This window comes from Hyperoodon ampullatus (assembly GCF_949752795.1).
Source record: "Hyperoodon ampullatus genome assembly, chromosome: 1".
In the NCBI taxonomy this organism is placed as follows: Eukaryota; Metazoa; Chordata; class Mammalia; order Artiodactyla; family Ziphiidae; genus Hyperoodon; species Hyperoodon ampullatus.
Window position 1 is genome coordinate 218,043,797 of NC_136914.1, and position 15,773 is coordinate 218,059,569.

Sequence of the window (15,773 nt, forward strand, 5' to 3'; positions counted from 1 at the left end):
ACACACACACACACACAGTATTCATCTCATCTAGTTTTTAAAATATTTTTGTTTAACTCTTTACCCCAGAATGTATTGTACTGTGGAAGATTTTAACTGCATAGTAGTTGCTGCTATTATACCTCAGCTGACAAGCCAAATATGCTTTTGATTTTAATCCTCTTTTTACTCTCTTTCCCTTTGTCTAGTTATGATGATGAAGTTGACAAAGTAAACCAGTATCAACGACTAAGTCTAGAAGACCTGGAAAAAATTGAAATAGGTAAATTTTAACATACTAACCAAGTCATAGAAAGCAAATACTGTTTCTTCTAAGAGTGGGTCATTATTTAAGCACGTGGTATAACATCTTATTAGAATCAGAAGGGGATAGTCTAAGTAGTCCATTTCTTAGGATTCCCTTCTGATTTTGAGAGATTAGTGATGGATATAGTCTAATAATAACTATATTTCTTTCATTACTTGCCTTGTGAAGATTAACCCTGGGATAGAGACAGTTTAAATATTTGAGACTGAAGAATTTTTATTTATAATCTCATGAAACCAAATCATAAGTATGCGCTCTCATTTAGATTATGAAGAAAAAAGTGCTAAATAATTGATGAATGTTTGTCAGTCTTTTGAAGATACAGAAGAAAGTGAATGTTATGTGAAAGATATACATGTATTCATTTGGGTCTTTAGGTCCTGAACCCACTCTTTTTGGTAAGGCAAAGTTCTCCTGCATGCGACTGCACTACAGATATAAAGAAGCAAGTGGCTATTTCCACACCTTGAGGGCTGTAATGCGCAATCCAGAAGAGGATGGAAAAGGTAACGGAGAGATGAAAGTATTCAGTGATAACTTTTTCTCTGCTCTTATAAGCCCAAGTGGACTCGGGGACTGTACATACCCAGTACCAACTGAATGATCCAGGAAAATAGCTTTGTTGAGATCGTGAAATAGCAGCTTTGTTCCCAGCAATGCGGGGACATTATTTGAACTGATGATGTAGTCTGGGGCAAGGGAATCTATTATGGGAATTCTCAGTGTGTTTGGCCTTATAGGTGTCATGGCTTTTCCTACCACATACGCCTCTCATGGATAGTAGTCAGAGACAACACCTGTCTTGTTCACGGCTGTTGTCTCAGCATCTAGCAGTATTTGGACAGATGAGGGTTTCAGAATAAACTTTTAATTCCAATTGATTTGGTTCTTCTTTAGTCTTCTGTTAAAATTTTAGAACATTTTGAATTAGGGGATTGATGAACAAGTAGCATTTTTCTGTAAATTATAACAAATTTGTATCTAATTACAAGATTACAAATTTCATTTGGAGTTCTGAGAACTGCTAATTTTTAAATATGTTTTTGGAGAAACTGGCAAGCAACTATATTTGGGTTTCAGATACCCTTCAGTGCATTGCAGAGATGCTGCAGATCACCAAGCAAGCCACGGGATCAGATGTGCCTATAATAGAGAAAAAGCTTGAGAGGTAAGTGTACTATTTTGGATAGTAATGTCTTTATTCTTCAGAGAAAATTAAAGTTTTACTTCTTTTAAAGTATTTGCAAAAGGGAGAGAAATCACATTATGATACTGTGCCGGTATTTAGAGGGAGAAGTATCATATCTTCGTGGATCAGAAAGTAATAAATTATGGCCACGGGACTTCCCTGGCGATCCAGTGGTTAAGAAAAACTCCGTGCCTCCACTGCAAGGGGCTGCTGGTTCGATCCCTGGTCAGGGATCTAAGATCCTGGATGCCGCTTAGTGTGGCCAAAATAGTAATAATAATAAATAAAATAAATTATGGCCACAAGTGATATATTTTGAAACGCTTAAATATACCCTTAAGAGAGGGAACATTCAAATTCAAATAACTTTTTAGAGAAAATAACCAGCCAGTATGTTTTGAACACTAGGTTTTTGAATTTTGGAAAAGAATGCCTGTAAACAGATTATTTTACATTTAAAATCTGTGGGGTTTCCATCTAATGAGCAGGTTTTAAAGTCCACATTCCAGTAGAAAAGAGAGTCATTTGGTCATCTAGAGGAAGATTGTCTTCTGTTAGAAATAATTATTTCAGTAGCTCTTTTTTTTTTAATTGAATGAGATTATTTAAATTTTATAGAATCTATAAAGAGCTACTATTAGTAAGTAGCTCTTTAACATCATAATTTTTATGAAATATTCTCATGACCAGTGATCTTGCATGACCAAGTGTGGAACCAGTGTACTAAGACGTGTGGTAAATAGCACTGACTTTTTTCTTATTTATAGCAGCCATGAGGGATGCCAGAGAAGAAAACACTAAGTGCAGTTATGTTAAATGTCCCAAGTCTTCTAAACTAAATCCAGGTAGCCCACAGGAAACATAAGGAAACGGCATTCTTTCCCCTCCCCGCTCTACCTGAATTCAGCAAAATTGGAATGTGTAGACACTAGTTAAGATGCTGTAGATACCTGTCTATAGTTAGTGTTGCCTTTGCTGGTGGTTTAGATTGTTGATGTGGTCTATCTGTGCTGCCCCAAATTGTAGTCAGTCACCACATATGGCTGTGGAGCCTTTGAAATGGGACTAGTCTAAATTTTGGGTGTGGGGTTTTTCTGGAAACATTTATTCTCAGAATAATGCAAAAGCAGAGGTTGAGGCTACTGTTAGGAAGCCTCCCTCTCCTCCCTGAATGCCAAAGAACTCAACATAATTCATCTAATTACTGTGAAGCGCTTCATTAAGTAGGATTAAAGTATTGCAGATGTAGTGTTTCCACAGGGTGGTTCTTCAGTGCACCAGGTGGCCTGCTTGAGAAAGATGACAGCACGTGCGGGAGATGTCTGTGGCCTGCTTGCTGAACTTGGGGTTAAAGTCACACAGCCGGGCCACCCATTCCATTCGGTGCCTGGGGGTGACTCGTCAATGTCACTTACAAAGGCTTCTGCTGCCCTGTTGTAAAATATAAAATACTATGCATTGGCTGTTCCAAAGACTTAGTTTAAGAAAGGTTAAGATATCTGATTAATCATCTCTTAATACTGATTATATGTTGAAATGACAATATTTTGTATGTAAAATTGTATATAGCTCACATATTTGTATTGGACATTAATGTTCTTGCATCAAGTCCAAGGGGTTATCTGGGTTTATCATTTAGCAGTGTACTGTTTTTAAGAAATTGGGGCCAATTTAAATAAGAGTTTTCACTTACATTAATAATTGGATTCCATGGGAAATTAACTTTTTTCTTTTCTAATTTGTAGGAAGAGCAGCAAACCTCATGAAGACATCATTGGCATCAGATCTCAAAATCAAGGCTCTTTGGCCCAGGGAAAAAAATTTTTAATGAGCAAATTTTCATCTCTAAATCAAAAAGTGAAACAGACCAAATCCAATGTAAATATTGGCAATCTACGAAAGCTAGGAAACTTTACAAAACCTGAAATGAAAGTTAACTTTCTAAAACCAAACTTAAAAGTAAATCTTTGGAAATCAGATAGTAGTCTTGAAACCATGGAAAACACTAGTGTGATGGATAATAAAGCCCAGGCAGAGTCAGATGGGGAAATGTCTTCAGATAATGACTCATACCACTCTGATGAATTCCTTACAAATTCCAAGTCTGATGAAGACAGGCAGCTAGCTAACTCTTTAGAGAATGTAGGGCCAGTGGACTATGTTCTTCCTAGTTGTGGTATTATTGCTTCAATACCTCAATTAGGCAGTCGATCCCAGTCTATTAGCAGCACTGATATTAGCATTCATGTTCCTTCAGAGGTTACTCTTGCTTATGAAAGTGGGCTTGGAAAAGACTATGAGTCTTCTTTGAAGAAAAGTCCTTCTGCTGACAACATACACACATTGACTGGCTTTGCCAAGCCCGTGGATATTTATTGCCACAGATTTGTTCAAGATGCACGAAACAAAATGACCCAGCTATCAGAAATCAGGTCTGTTTCTCAGCAGGCTAGTGAGGAAGGAAATCAAATGACCAATCAAGTTTCTACCGAAGAAACTCAATTGGAATCAGCGGAACAGATACCTTCTCGACCATCTCAGTTAGATGTGTCTTTTTCTGCAGCAGGCCCACAGCTTTTGTCAGTTGAACCAGTGCATTCAGTCGTATCTCAAAAGACCCCCGGCTCCGAATCTGGCACACTTGAACTTGAGAGAGGGCTTCACGTAACTCCTTCTCCTTCAGAGAGCTGTAGCAGCAGAGCGGTCTCTCCCTTTGCAAAGATTCGAAGTTCCATGGTCCAGGTTGCTAATATTACCCAAGCTGGATTAACCCAGGGGATAAGCTTTGCAGTGGCAAAGGTTCAGAAGAGCCCTGCAGAACCTGAAGGAATTAATGAAGTCCAGCAGAATGAACTTAAAAATATGTTTACTCAATGCCAGACACGAATAATTCAGATTTAGTTTTTAGCCACACAGAATCCTGTGGCTTTTATTTAATCCAAAAAGAAGGTGTCATATAATCTGTACTGTCTTTGAATCTAGGGATCACAAATTCTAATCGTGCTTATTTTGGAAAGGTTTTAAAAGGAGACTGAACCTGAGCAGATTTCCAAATTTGAGAGCTAGGACAGTGGAAGTGCGTCATCCTAGAATGTGTAGACCTAAGTAGCTTATACACTACAGAGCAGTTTGTCTCTTTAAAAGTAATTCAGGAATAGATTACTTTGGGACGTTACAACCTGAACCTTTTTTGGAGTGGGGTGGGTGGGTAGAATGTATGAAGTAGACACAAAGGGTGGACATGGATCCATTTAGGTGATTAGCATTTTTCATAACTTGTTTTTCTGTTTGTCAGTTCATTTCTGTGTGTTTCCTCTACAAGGTAAATACTTAGTTTTTAGTGACTTCAAAGTGTTACTAGTATGGCGAAGCATTTTAATATAAAAACTTGGTTTAAGTTTTTGATGGCTTAACCATTCCCTATAAAGAGTTAATTGAGGGCTAATGGCGCTACAGTCAAGAAATGAATGCCCATTTGATCCTAATTTCCCCACATTGTACTTAAATTTAAAATACTGCTACCTTGTACACCCCAAAATCTAGGAGCATTAAGACTTGTCAGTCATAAAACCTGAGCTGTCAGATGTGAACACCAGCACCTATTAATTTGTATACATATTGGATACTGGTAATGTTTGAAAGAAGTCTTTCAAGTTGTAATTTTTTGCAGGGGGCAGTCCATAACATCCTGTGTAGACGAGCACAACTATTGAAAGTTTAGTCTGAAGCACAACTGTGCTAAAACTTTAGGTTTTATGACTGTAACCTTGACCACATGGAACCAGGGCCTTGTCTGTAAGCCTATACAGTAAGAAAGTTGCACACCTTATTCCAAACAAGTACTGGTTTGTCTGATATCTTTAGAGCCTTACTCTGTTGAAATGATTCTCAGCTAAACATTATGTCTGTTGTATCTTTGATATTTCCACTTTTGTTATTTATTAGTGGTATCTTTTTTGAAGTGTCAGATGTTGTGACTATTTAAAATAAAATATCATCATAATTTAAAGTGACAATGTCTATGAGAATTCCTTGAATAATATTTTGAAGATAAAGGTTTGGTATTTTATGTCAGACTAAAGAATTTGGAAGCAAGGTAAGTTTGCCATAACTGAACACTTGGTCCCAGCCTTTCCTAATAATACTTTACTCATTTGAAGTGTTTTCATGACTTTAAAAATGATGAAATGGATCACAAACCATCAAATTTTAAAAACCAAACATCGAAACTGAATGCTTTTTTCTCTTACCACCTTTTCTTGAAACTATTAGATGTCCTACAACATGAGAGAAAATAGTCAAGGTCAGGTGATAAAAAGTATGTGTTTTAAACTCCAAAGAAAGTAGTTCCAAAGAGATTTTTGAAAACTAAAATTAAGGAATTAAAATTAAAACTAAATTAATTAAAAATAATTTTAAAATTAAAACTAAAATTTAATTTCAATCAAGGTGATAATATATAGATGTCTGTTCAGTTTCCCGGTGCTTCAAATAGGATTAACATTGCATTGGAACAACAAACTTCACTGTCCAAGGAGAAAAGGATTTCTGAAGCCCAGAGTACTAATCTCTTACCTGAGTGGGACTTCAGAGGGAGGACGCCATGCTGTACCAGCTCTCATACTGAAGTTTACCTCTGGGTAATGGTTTTCCACACAGAAGAGCACATGGGGTGAGTCTCATAATTCATGAAAAACAGTCCAAAGTACTAGTAATTTAGGAAGTTTTATTTATCTGAAAGGGGGTTTTCCTTTCAGGGGGGCTTCTCTGTAAGACCAAGCAAATGATGTACTTCTCTTTGGTAAATTACGATTCACACTGGCACAGTAAACACACAGGAACTCAGCTACTCTGTTGAATTTTATTCCCACAAATCCAGTTGAGCCTTTGTTTTATTTCTAAAAGTTTAAGGAAGGTCTAGTCTACCAGTTATAAAAATGAAAACCAGTTAGAATTCTAAATATAAACAGATTATTTACATTAGTTTATAAAAATAGATTTGAGTTTAGGAAAAGTTAAACAACTAGTAATTTTCACTTCAGTTCATGAGGCATAATAAATTCCATTTTCAAGGCTGACCCTGTTTTCTTGGTTAGCAGTATCACTTTAGGCCTTGGGGGCCAGGGGGGTGCAGAATTTAAGTAATCATTTAACTGATCTCTAATGTTTCCGACTAAGTAAGTTACTAACTAAAAGAAACTAATCTTTATATATAACCAGTGATAGCTTAAAAGTAATGTTCTAACCTTTCCAAAGATTCTTGATGCCACTTATACTACTATACTGTATCAATTCACTTTCTAGCTATGGATAGTATTTTTATTCCTTTGAAAATCTGTATTAAAACTGTAATTTGGGGAAAACCTACCTACATACAGTTTTATCAGGGCATTCCTGGACTAGCAGATAATATTAGTTCATCTAATACATCTGGAACTAACTGATAAATTTATATAAAAAGTGCAAAATCCAATGTAATCACAGCAACTAAATGATATTTATTAAGGAAAAGAATTAAAAACCATTTTTTTCTAAAGAAGGCATTTTTTAAAAAGTTAAATAAATTTTGTCCTCTTCCTATTTGGGCAAAACAACTTCACAGGGCAGACAGCATTCCCTTAAGTGAGTCCATAAAACAGTGGTTCCCAAATGCACTGGAGTGAAATGAGAAAAATAAGGACAATGTAGTGTTTTTTCAAAAAGCTACATTTATTCCATTTAAAGGACCATCTCTTCTTCTGAGATTGTCCTTTTATGAAAAAAAAAAAAAGAGTGAGAATACAGTGACTTCTTTCAGATTACTTGGCAAAATAAATTGGCAACTTTGTCAATCCCCACAATTTTTGGAAGTATTACTGGTCCATGAAACCCAAAAAGTCTGGGAACCACTGCCATTTAAAGACTTGTTTTGCATGTTGTTAACAACTGTTAAATGGAAAAAAGCTGTGGTTAGATGTCTGGGAAATGATATTACAGAATTTCACAGGATCATGTGAATTATGGCAAGTATGCTCCATTCCCCAAACCTGGACCACTGTACACACTCACAGCCACTGTGCATTGGAAAGACATAGAAATCTGAAGTGAACAATTCCTCTGACTTTGGAATTGCAACAATTTTCTTCAAATGATGTTGATGTTAGCATTTCAACAGAGTCTGGCCTATGACTTAGCTGAAGCTAAGGAAACTAAGGAAATGGTATAATCAGCAACATTATCAATATTAAACTTTTAATATCAAATACATTTTTGTACATTACTAATTTATATAATTATAAAACAAACTTCAAAAGCTCCATAAAATCAGTAAGGAAAAAGCCCTTACTGAATATTATATAAACTTTAGATGTTACCGGGTGTGATTTCAGGAAAAGACATTGGTTGGTTTTTTTTTGATACAAATTATCTACAAAACAGTGTGGTATAAATGATATTTGAATTTTACAATAATGTGGCTACAATTTGCCCATTACTCTTTCATAGATGTCAGTACCTTCACAGTTCATTTCCATTCACACATTTCTGCTGCTGAAGCCTGGTTCTCCTTAGAGACTCCAGCTGCTTTGCTCTTAGCCATCGTTCTCTTGACAGTGTTGTCTGACCAGCACTGAGAGACAGAAACCTGGTTTGAAATACAGAAACAAATTTAAGTCTAGATCTAGAATAATGACTTTTTTTTTTTTAAAAAAACCTACTGGTTTGTAAGTTTTTTTTTAATACTGTTGTGGAAGACAAGACCATCTGGTAACTACAGAACTCAACAACCAAGTTAGACTTCTACAAAGGAACACTTGAAGAGTCATATTTGGAGAGTGATTCCCTCTTTGAATGTGGAGAACAGGGAGCGTGCCTGGTCCACGGAGGTGATCCCTGGCCACTGATTCCCCCTCAACGAGTCATTTCACAAGGGATTTTTAGAAGGAAAAAGTTCATTTCCATTTTTATAAGTCTGCCTCAGTTATCCTAAATAAGCAGATTTATCTACAGCTCACTGAAGAGGCAATCGTGGACATGCACACTCACCGAGCTACAATGAGCAACTGGTGGAGATCGTCGGCAGTGATGCTCTGAGGATCGTTCTTGCGCATCTCCACAAAGTCATCTTCAACTGCCTTTATCAAAACAGTAAATGAACTTTAAAATTATTCCATATGAGGAAACGACATTTGCATTTTGTAGGGAAAAGGAAGGTAACATGGTGCCTTGCCTGATGTGAAAATGAGGAAGTCACCCTGCATCTTAGACAAATGAGGTAATATGGGTAAAAGGCCTGAAAACCAAACTTTACACATAAGTTATACCACTGAGGAAAGTACTCTAAACAAAGTAACAAAACTCAAGATTCATTTGAGAACACCAGGCAAACAGATAAAAGCCAGCAACTTGCATAGCAAACATGATGCCTTTAAACACAGGGAAGAGAGACGTCAGCAAAAACCGCCAAGTAAGGACCTCTGAAAATCCTCACCACCATTAAAGGGAACAAGAACACTGGCAAAATGATCAAAATCAGCTTCTTCAAAACTCTAGACATTAACTAGATGCTTGAAACAATTCGGGGAGCATTTTTTCAAGAAAGATAGGAAGAACAGTGAGCATTGAGGCATTTAAATTTGCCCTATTCCTCTACCCACCTCCAAGCAGCCCTGAAAACAGACAGCCTAGCAACCACTGGAGAGGGCTGTGGGGCTGAAGCTCTGTCGAATCACCATTCCCAAAGAACTGTTCTTATTTGACTGTCTGGTGGTTCCCAGGATGAATCCATTTGCAAGCCTGTCTTTATTTAACCTGACTTGGCACTTGCCCACTGTGAATAGCCTATTCCCCCAGAGAGTTTATCAAAAGCAATCAGAAGCAACTACTGATCATCTTAGCCATCCCAGACATTGGGTAACAGCTGGAGCAAACAGCAGGCTAACCAAAACCATTAAAAAGAAAATCTAGGGAATGAGAGAGATTGGTTCAAGACGGCGGAGTAGATGGACATGCACTCACTCCCTCTTGCGAGAACACCGGAATCACAACTAACTGCTGAACAATCATTGACAGGAAGACACCGGCACTCACCAAAAGATACCCCACATCCAAAGACAAAGGAGAAGCCACAGTGAGACGGTAGGAGGGGCACAATCACAATAAAATCAAATCCCGTAACCACTGGATGGGTGACTCACAAACTGGAGAACAATTATACCACAGAAGTCCACCCACTGGAGTAAAGGTTCTGAGCCCCATGTCGGGCTTCCCAACCTGGGGGTTCGGGAACGGGAGGAGGAATTCCCAGAGAATCAGACTTTGAAGGTTAGTGGGATTTGATTGCAGGACTTCGACAGGAATAGGGGAAACAGACTCCACTCTTGGAGGGCACACACAAAGTAGTGTGTGCATCAGGACCCAGGGGAAGGAGCAGTGACCCCAGGGGAGACTGAACCAGACCTACCTGCTAGTGTTGGCGGGTCTTGTGCAGAGGTGGGGAGGTGGCTGTGGCTCACCGTGAGGACAAGGACACTGGCAGCAGAAGTTCTGGTAAGTACTCCTTGGCGTGAGCCCTCCCAGAGTCTGCCATTAGCCCTACCAAAGAGCCCTGGTAGGCTCCAGTGCTGGGTCGCCTCAGGCCAAACAACCAACAGGGAGGGAACCCAGCCACACCCATCAACAGACAAGTGGATTAAAGTTTTACTGAGCTCTGCCCACCAGAGCAACAGCCAGCTCTACCCACCCCCACTCCCTCCCATCAGGAAACTTGCACAAGCCTCTTAGATAGCCTCATCCACCAGAGGGCAGACAGCAGATGCAAGGCGAACTACAATCCTGCAGCCTGTGGAACAAAAACCACATTCACAGAAAGATAGACAAGATGAAAAGGCAGAGGGCTATGTACCAGATGAAGGAAAAAGATAAAACCACAGAAAAACAACTAAATGAAGTGGAGACAGGCAACGCTGCAGAAAAAGAATTCAGAATAATGACAGTAAAGATGATCGAGGACCTCAGAAAAAGAATGGAGGAAACATCGAGAAGATGCAAGAAATGTTTAATAAAGACCTAGCAGAATTAAAGAACAAACAAACAGAGATGAACAATACAATAACTGAAATGAAAACTACACTAGAAGGAGTCAATAGCAGAATATCTGAGGCAGAAGAACGGATAAGTGACCTGGAAGACAGAATGGTGGAATTCACTACTGCGGAATAGAATAAAGAAAAAGGAATGAAAAGAAATGAAGACAGCCTAAGAGACCTCTGGGACAACATTAAATGCAACAACACTCGCATTATAGGGGTCCCACAAGGAGAAGAGAGTGAGAAAGGACCAGAGAAAATACTTGAAGAGATTATAGTCGTAAACTTCCCTAACGTGGGAAAGGAAATAGCCACCCAAGTCCAGAAAGCACAGAGAGTCCCAGGCAGGACAAACCCAAGGAGAAACACGCCGAGACGCATAGTAATCAAACTGGCAAAAATTAAAGAGAAAGAAAAATTATTGATAGCAGCAAGGGAAAAATGACACATAACATACAAGGGAACTCTCATAAGGTTAACAGCTGATTTGTCAGCAGAAACTCTACAAGCCAGAAGGGAGTGGCATGATATACTTAAAGTGATGAAAGGGAAGAACCTACAACCAAGATTACTCTACCTGGCAAGGATCTCATTCAGATTCAATGGAGAAATCTAAAGCCTTACAGACAAGCAGAAGCTAAGAGAATTCAGCACCACCAAACCAGCTTTTGACAAAATTCAACACCCATTTATGATAAAAACTCTCCAGAAAGTGGGCATAGAGGGAACCTACCTCAATATAATAAAGGCCATATACGACAAACCCACAGCAAACATCATTCTCAATGGTAAAAAATGGAAAGCATTTCCTCTGAGATCAGGAACAAGACAAGGATGTCCACTCTCACCACTATTATTCAACATAGTTTTGGAAGTCCTAGCCACAGCAATCAGAGAAGAAAAAGAAATACAAATTGGTAAAGAAGAAGTAAAAGTGTCACTGTTTGCAGATGACATGATACTATACATGGAGAATCCTAAAGATGCCACCAGAAAACTAGAAAACTACTAGAGCTAATCAATGAATTTGGTAAAGTTGCAGGATACAAAATTAATGCACAGAAATCTCTTGCATTCCTATACACTAATGATGAAAAATCTGAAAGAGAAATTAAGGGAACACTCCTATTTACCACTGCAACAAAAAGAATAAAATACCTAGGAATAAACCTACCTAAGGAGACAAAAGACCTGTATGCAGGAAACTATAAGACACTGTTGAAAGAAATTAAAGATGATACCAACAGATGGAGAGATATACCATGTTCTTGGATTGGAAGAATCAATATTGTGAAAACGACTATACTACCCAAAGCCATCTACAGATTCAGTACAATCCCTATCAAATTACCAATGACATTTTTTTTACAGAACTAGAGCAAAAAATCTTAAAATTTGCATGGAGACACAAAAGACCCCGAATAGCCAAAGCAGCCTTGAGGGAAAAAAACGGAGCTGGAGGAATCAGACTCCCTGACTTCAGACTATACTACAAAGCTACAGTAATCAAGACAATACGGTACTGGCACAAAAACAGAAATATAGATCAATGGAACAGGATAGAAAGCCCAGAGACAAACCCACACACCTATGGTCAACTAATCTATGATAAAGGAAGCAAGGAGATACAATGGAGAAAAGACAGTCTCTTCAATACATGGTGCTGGGAAAACTGGACAGGTACATGTAAAAGAATGAAATTAGAACCCTCCCTAACACCATACACAAAAATAAACTCAAAATGGATTAAAGACCTAAATCTAAGACTGGACAACATAAAAATCTTAGAGGAAAACACAGGAAGAACACGCTTTGACATAAATCACAGCAAGATCTTTTCTCATCCACCTCCTAGAGTAATGGAAGTAAAAACAAAAATAAACAAATGGGACCTAATGAAACTTAAAAGCTTTTGCACAGCAAAGGAAACTACAAACAAGACGAAAAGACAACCCTCAGAATGGGAGAAAATATTTGCAAACAAATCAACAAAGGATTAAATCTCCAAAATATATAAACACCTCATGCAGCTCAATATTAAAAAAACAAACAACCCAATCCAGAAATGGGCAGAAGACCTAAATAGACATTTCTCCAAAGAAGACATACAGATGGCCAAGAAGTACATGAAAAGCTGTTCAACATCACTAATTATTAGGGAAATGCAAATCCACACTACAATGAGGTATCACCTCACACCAGTTAGAATGGGCATCATCAGAAAATCTACAAACAATAAATGCTGGAGAGGGTGTGGAGAAAAGGGAACTATCTTCCACTGTTGGTGGGAATGCAAACTGGTACAGCCACTATGGAGAACAGTATGGAGGTTCCTTAAAACACTAAAAACAGAATTACCATATGACCCAGCAATCCCACTACTGGGCATATACCCAGAGAACACCATAATTCAAAAAGACAAATGCACCCCAGTGTTGACTGCAGCACTATTTACAATAGCCAGGACATGGAAGCAACCTAAATGCCAATCCACAGATGAATGGATAAAGATGCGGTACATATATACAATGGAATATTACTCAGCCATAAAAAGGAACGAAACTGGGGCATTTGTAGAGACGTGGATGCATCTAGAGACTGTCATACAGAGTGAAGTAAGTCAGAAAGAGAAAGACAAATATTGTACATTAACGCATATATGTGGAACCTAGAAAATGGTACAGATGAACCGGTTTGCAGGGCAGAATTTGAGACACAGAAGTAGAGAACAAACGTATGGACACCAAGGGGGGAAAGTGGCAGGGTGGTGGTGTGATGAATTGGGAGATTGGGATTGACATATATACACTAATATATATAAAATGGATAACTAATAAGAACCTGCTGTATAAAAAAATAAAATTAAAAAGTCACTGTGGAAATAAAAAACAACAACAACCAAACCAAAAAAAAAAAAAAAAAGAAAGAAAAAGAGAAAATCTGGGGAATGAGATATCTGGAGGGGGAGGAACACACATATATGTATATATATACACACATATGCATATATATACATATATACACACGTATATATACATCTATACACATATACATATACACACCGACACAAACATATATGTGTGTGTGGGTGTGTATATCTATCCCCAACCACCAGGAATTTAGCAGGTCACAAGCATGCACAGGGCTGGGCACATGCTCAGAAGATCTGAGCCTGAGCAGGCCAGCCATAAGCTCTCACCACTGAACAACCTTGAGGCTCTGTGCAAGCAGAAGGCAAAGGCTAGGCGGCAGCTGTAAACTGCATGGCTGAGTGTTAAAGGATTGCCCCAACATGGATACAGAGTCCCTTAGCTTAGACTGGGAGACTGCTTCCAGGCATCTAAGGAAATAAAATTTCTATCCAATCACTGCCCACTGAGCTAACCGAGCCAAGACTTCAGTGCTCACATACAACTAAGAATACAGACTTTTAAAAATCAGTTCAGAAAAGTGGCTAAACAACAAAGGGCAACAACAACAAACCCTGGGGGGCAGGCGGGGAGGGGGCAGAATCTGCCAGAGCAGAGTTGCCAAATTATATTATTTAAAACATCTGGCTTTGGGCTTCCCTGGTGGCACAGTGGTTAAGAATCCGCCTGCCAATGCAGGGAACACAGGTTCGAGCCCTGGTCCAGGAAGATCCCCCATGCCGCGGAGCAACTAAGCCCGTGCGCCACAACTACTGAGCCTGTGCTCTAGAGCCCACGAGCCACAACTGCTGAAGCCCGTACACCTAGAGCCCGTGCTCCGCAACAAGAGAACCCACCCAAAGAGAAGCTTGTGCACCACAACGAAGAGTAGCCCCCACTCACTGCAACTAGAGAAAAGCCCACATGCAGCAATAAAGACCCAACGCAGCCAAAGATAAAGTAACTAGATTAAAAAAAAATCATCCATAAAACACCTGGTTTTCAATACAAAAAGTAGAAAAGAAATACAAAGAGACAAGAATATGTAGCCCCCTTCATTGGAAAATAAGAAGTCCTTGAGGAAACTTAAATATTGGAATGACTACACAAAGACTTTAAATCAGCTATTTTAAATATATTCAAAGAACTAAAGGAAACCATGAATAAAGAACTTTAAGTATGAGAATGATGTCTCACCAAATAGAAAATACCAGTAAAGCGAAAGAAATTATTTAAAAAGCAAACAGAAATTCTGAAGTTGAAAAATACAACTTAAATTAAAAATTCACTTGAAAGGCAGAAGAAAGATTCAGCAAATCTGTAGATAGGCTGACCAAAATTATCTGGTCCGTGGAACAGAAAGCAAAAAGAATGAGGAAAACTGAACAGAGCCTCAAAGACCTGTGGGACACCATCAAGTGTACCACATACATACATGGGAGTGCCACAGAGGAGAAAGGGGCAGAAAAAAAACTGAAAGAAATAATGGTCAAAAACTTACCAAATGTCTTGAAAACTCCCCCCAAATGTGCATTAATCTGCACATCCAAGCAGCTCAATAAATTGCAAGTAGGATAAACTCAAAGAGATCCATACGTAGACACATTACAGCTAAACTGTCAAAAGCCAAAGAGAGAATCCTGAAAGGACAAGAGAAAAATGACTCATTGTGTACAAAGAACCCTCACTGGAAACTGACTTCTCCTCAGAAAATCCAGAAGGCAGCTGGAGGACTTAAAAGTGCTGAAACAACAAGCCTGTGAATCAAGAATTCTACGTCCAGCAAAATTAGTCTCCAAAAATTAAGGAGAAATGAAGACATTCCCAGGTAAGCAAAAACTGAGAATGTGTCACAAGCAGAGCTCCCCCATAAAAAATACTGAGAAATACGAAAGAGAGTTCTCCAGGCTAAAGTGAAAGTAACTCGGATCCACGTGAAGATCACTGGTAAAGGTAAACTACACAGGTAAATATAAAAGGTAGTATAAATGTCTTTAAAGACAACTGCATAAAGCAATAATTATAAATGTGTTGACAGACGTATCAGTGTATAAAGATGTAATGTGAATGATAATAAAGCACAAAGGAGCGGAGAAGGAATGGAAGTATAAAGGAGTAAAGCTTTTGCATACTATTGTGATTAAACTGGCATAATCCTAAAGTAATCCCAGATTATCATAGTTAAGATGTTAATGTAGCTCCCAGGGCAACTACTAAAGAAAAAAAATATGTCATAAAAGAAAAGACATGGAAATTAAAATTGTACACTAGAAATATCTATTTCAAACAAAAGAAGACAATAA

At 38.4% G+C, this 15,773-nt stretch overlaps 2 protein-coding genes across 5 annotated transcripts in view; one reads left to right on the plus strand and one right to left on the minus strand.

Moving 5' to 3' along the window:
* Positions 1-4,397, plus strand: part of INPP5F (inositol polyphosphate-5-phosphatase F) — a gene marked incomplete at its 3' end in the record, with an annotated part of 99,836 nt that extends 95,439 nt beyond the window's left edge. For all 3 annotated transcript variants that reach the window (XM_079709161.1, XM_079709160.1, XM_079709162.1), the window contains 4 exons: positions 189-262; positions 685-813; positions 1,388-1,475; positions 3,242-4,397. In XM_079709161.1, coding sequence (XP_079565287.1) covers positions 189-262; positions 685-813; positions 1,388-1,475; positions 3,242-4,397 — 1,447 coding nt within the window. The remainder of the gene's footprint in view (positions 1-188; positions 263-684; positions 814-1,387; positions 1,476-3,241) is intronic.
* Positions 4,398-7,710: 3,313 nt separating this feature from the next.
* MCMBP (minichromosome maintenance complex binding protein) overlaps positions 7,711-15,773 on the minus strand; it is a gene marked incomplete at its 5' end in the record, with an annotated part of 60,577 nt that continues 52,514 nt past the window's right edge. For both annotated transcript variants that reach the window (XM_079707793.1, XM_079707792.1), the window contains 2 exons: positions 7,711-8,118; positions 8,520-8,608. In XM_079707793.1, the coding sequence (XP_079563919.1) occupies positions 7,992-8,118; positions 8,520-8,608 (216 nt within the window). In that variant the 3' untranslated portion in view covers positions 7,711-7,991. The remainder of the gene's footprint in view (positions 8,119-8,519; positions 8,609-15,773) is intronic.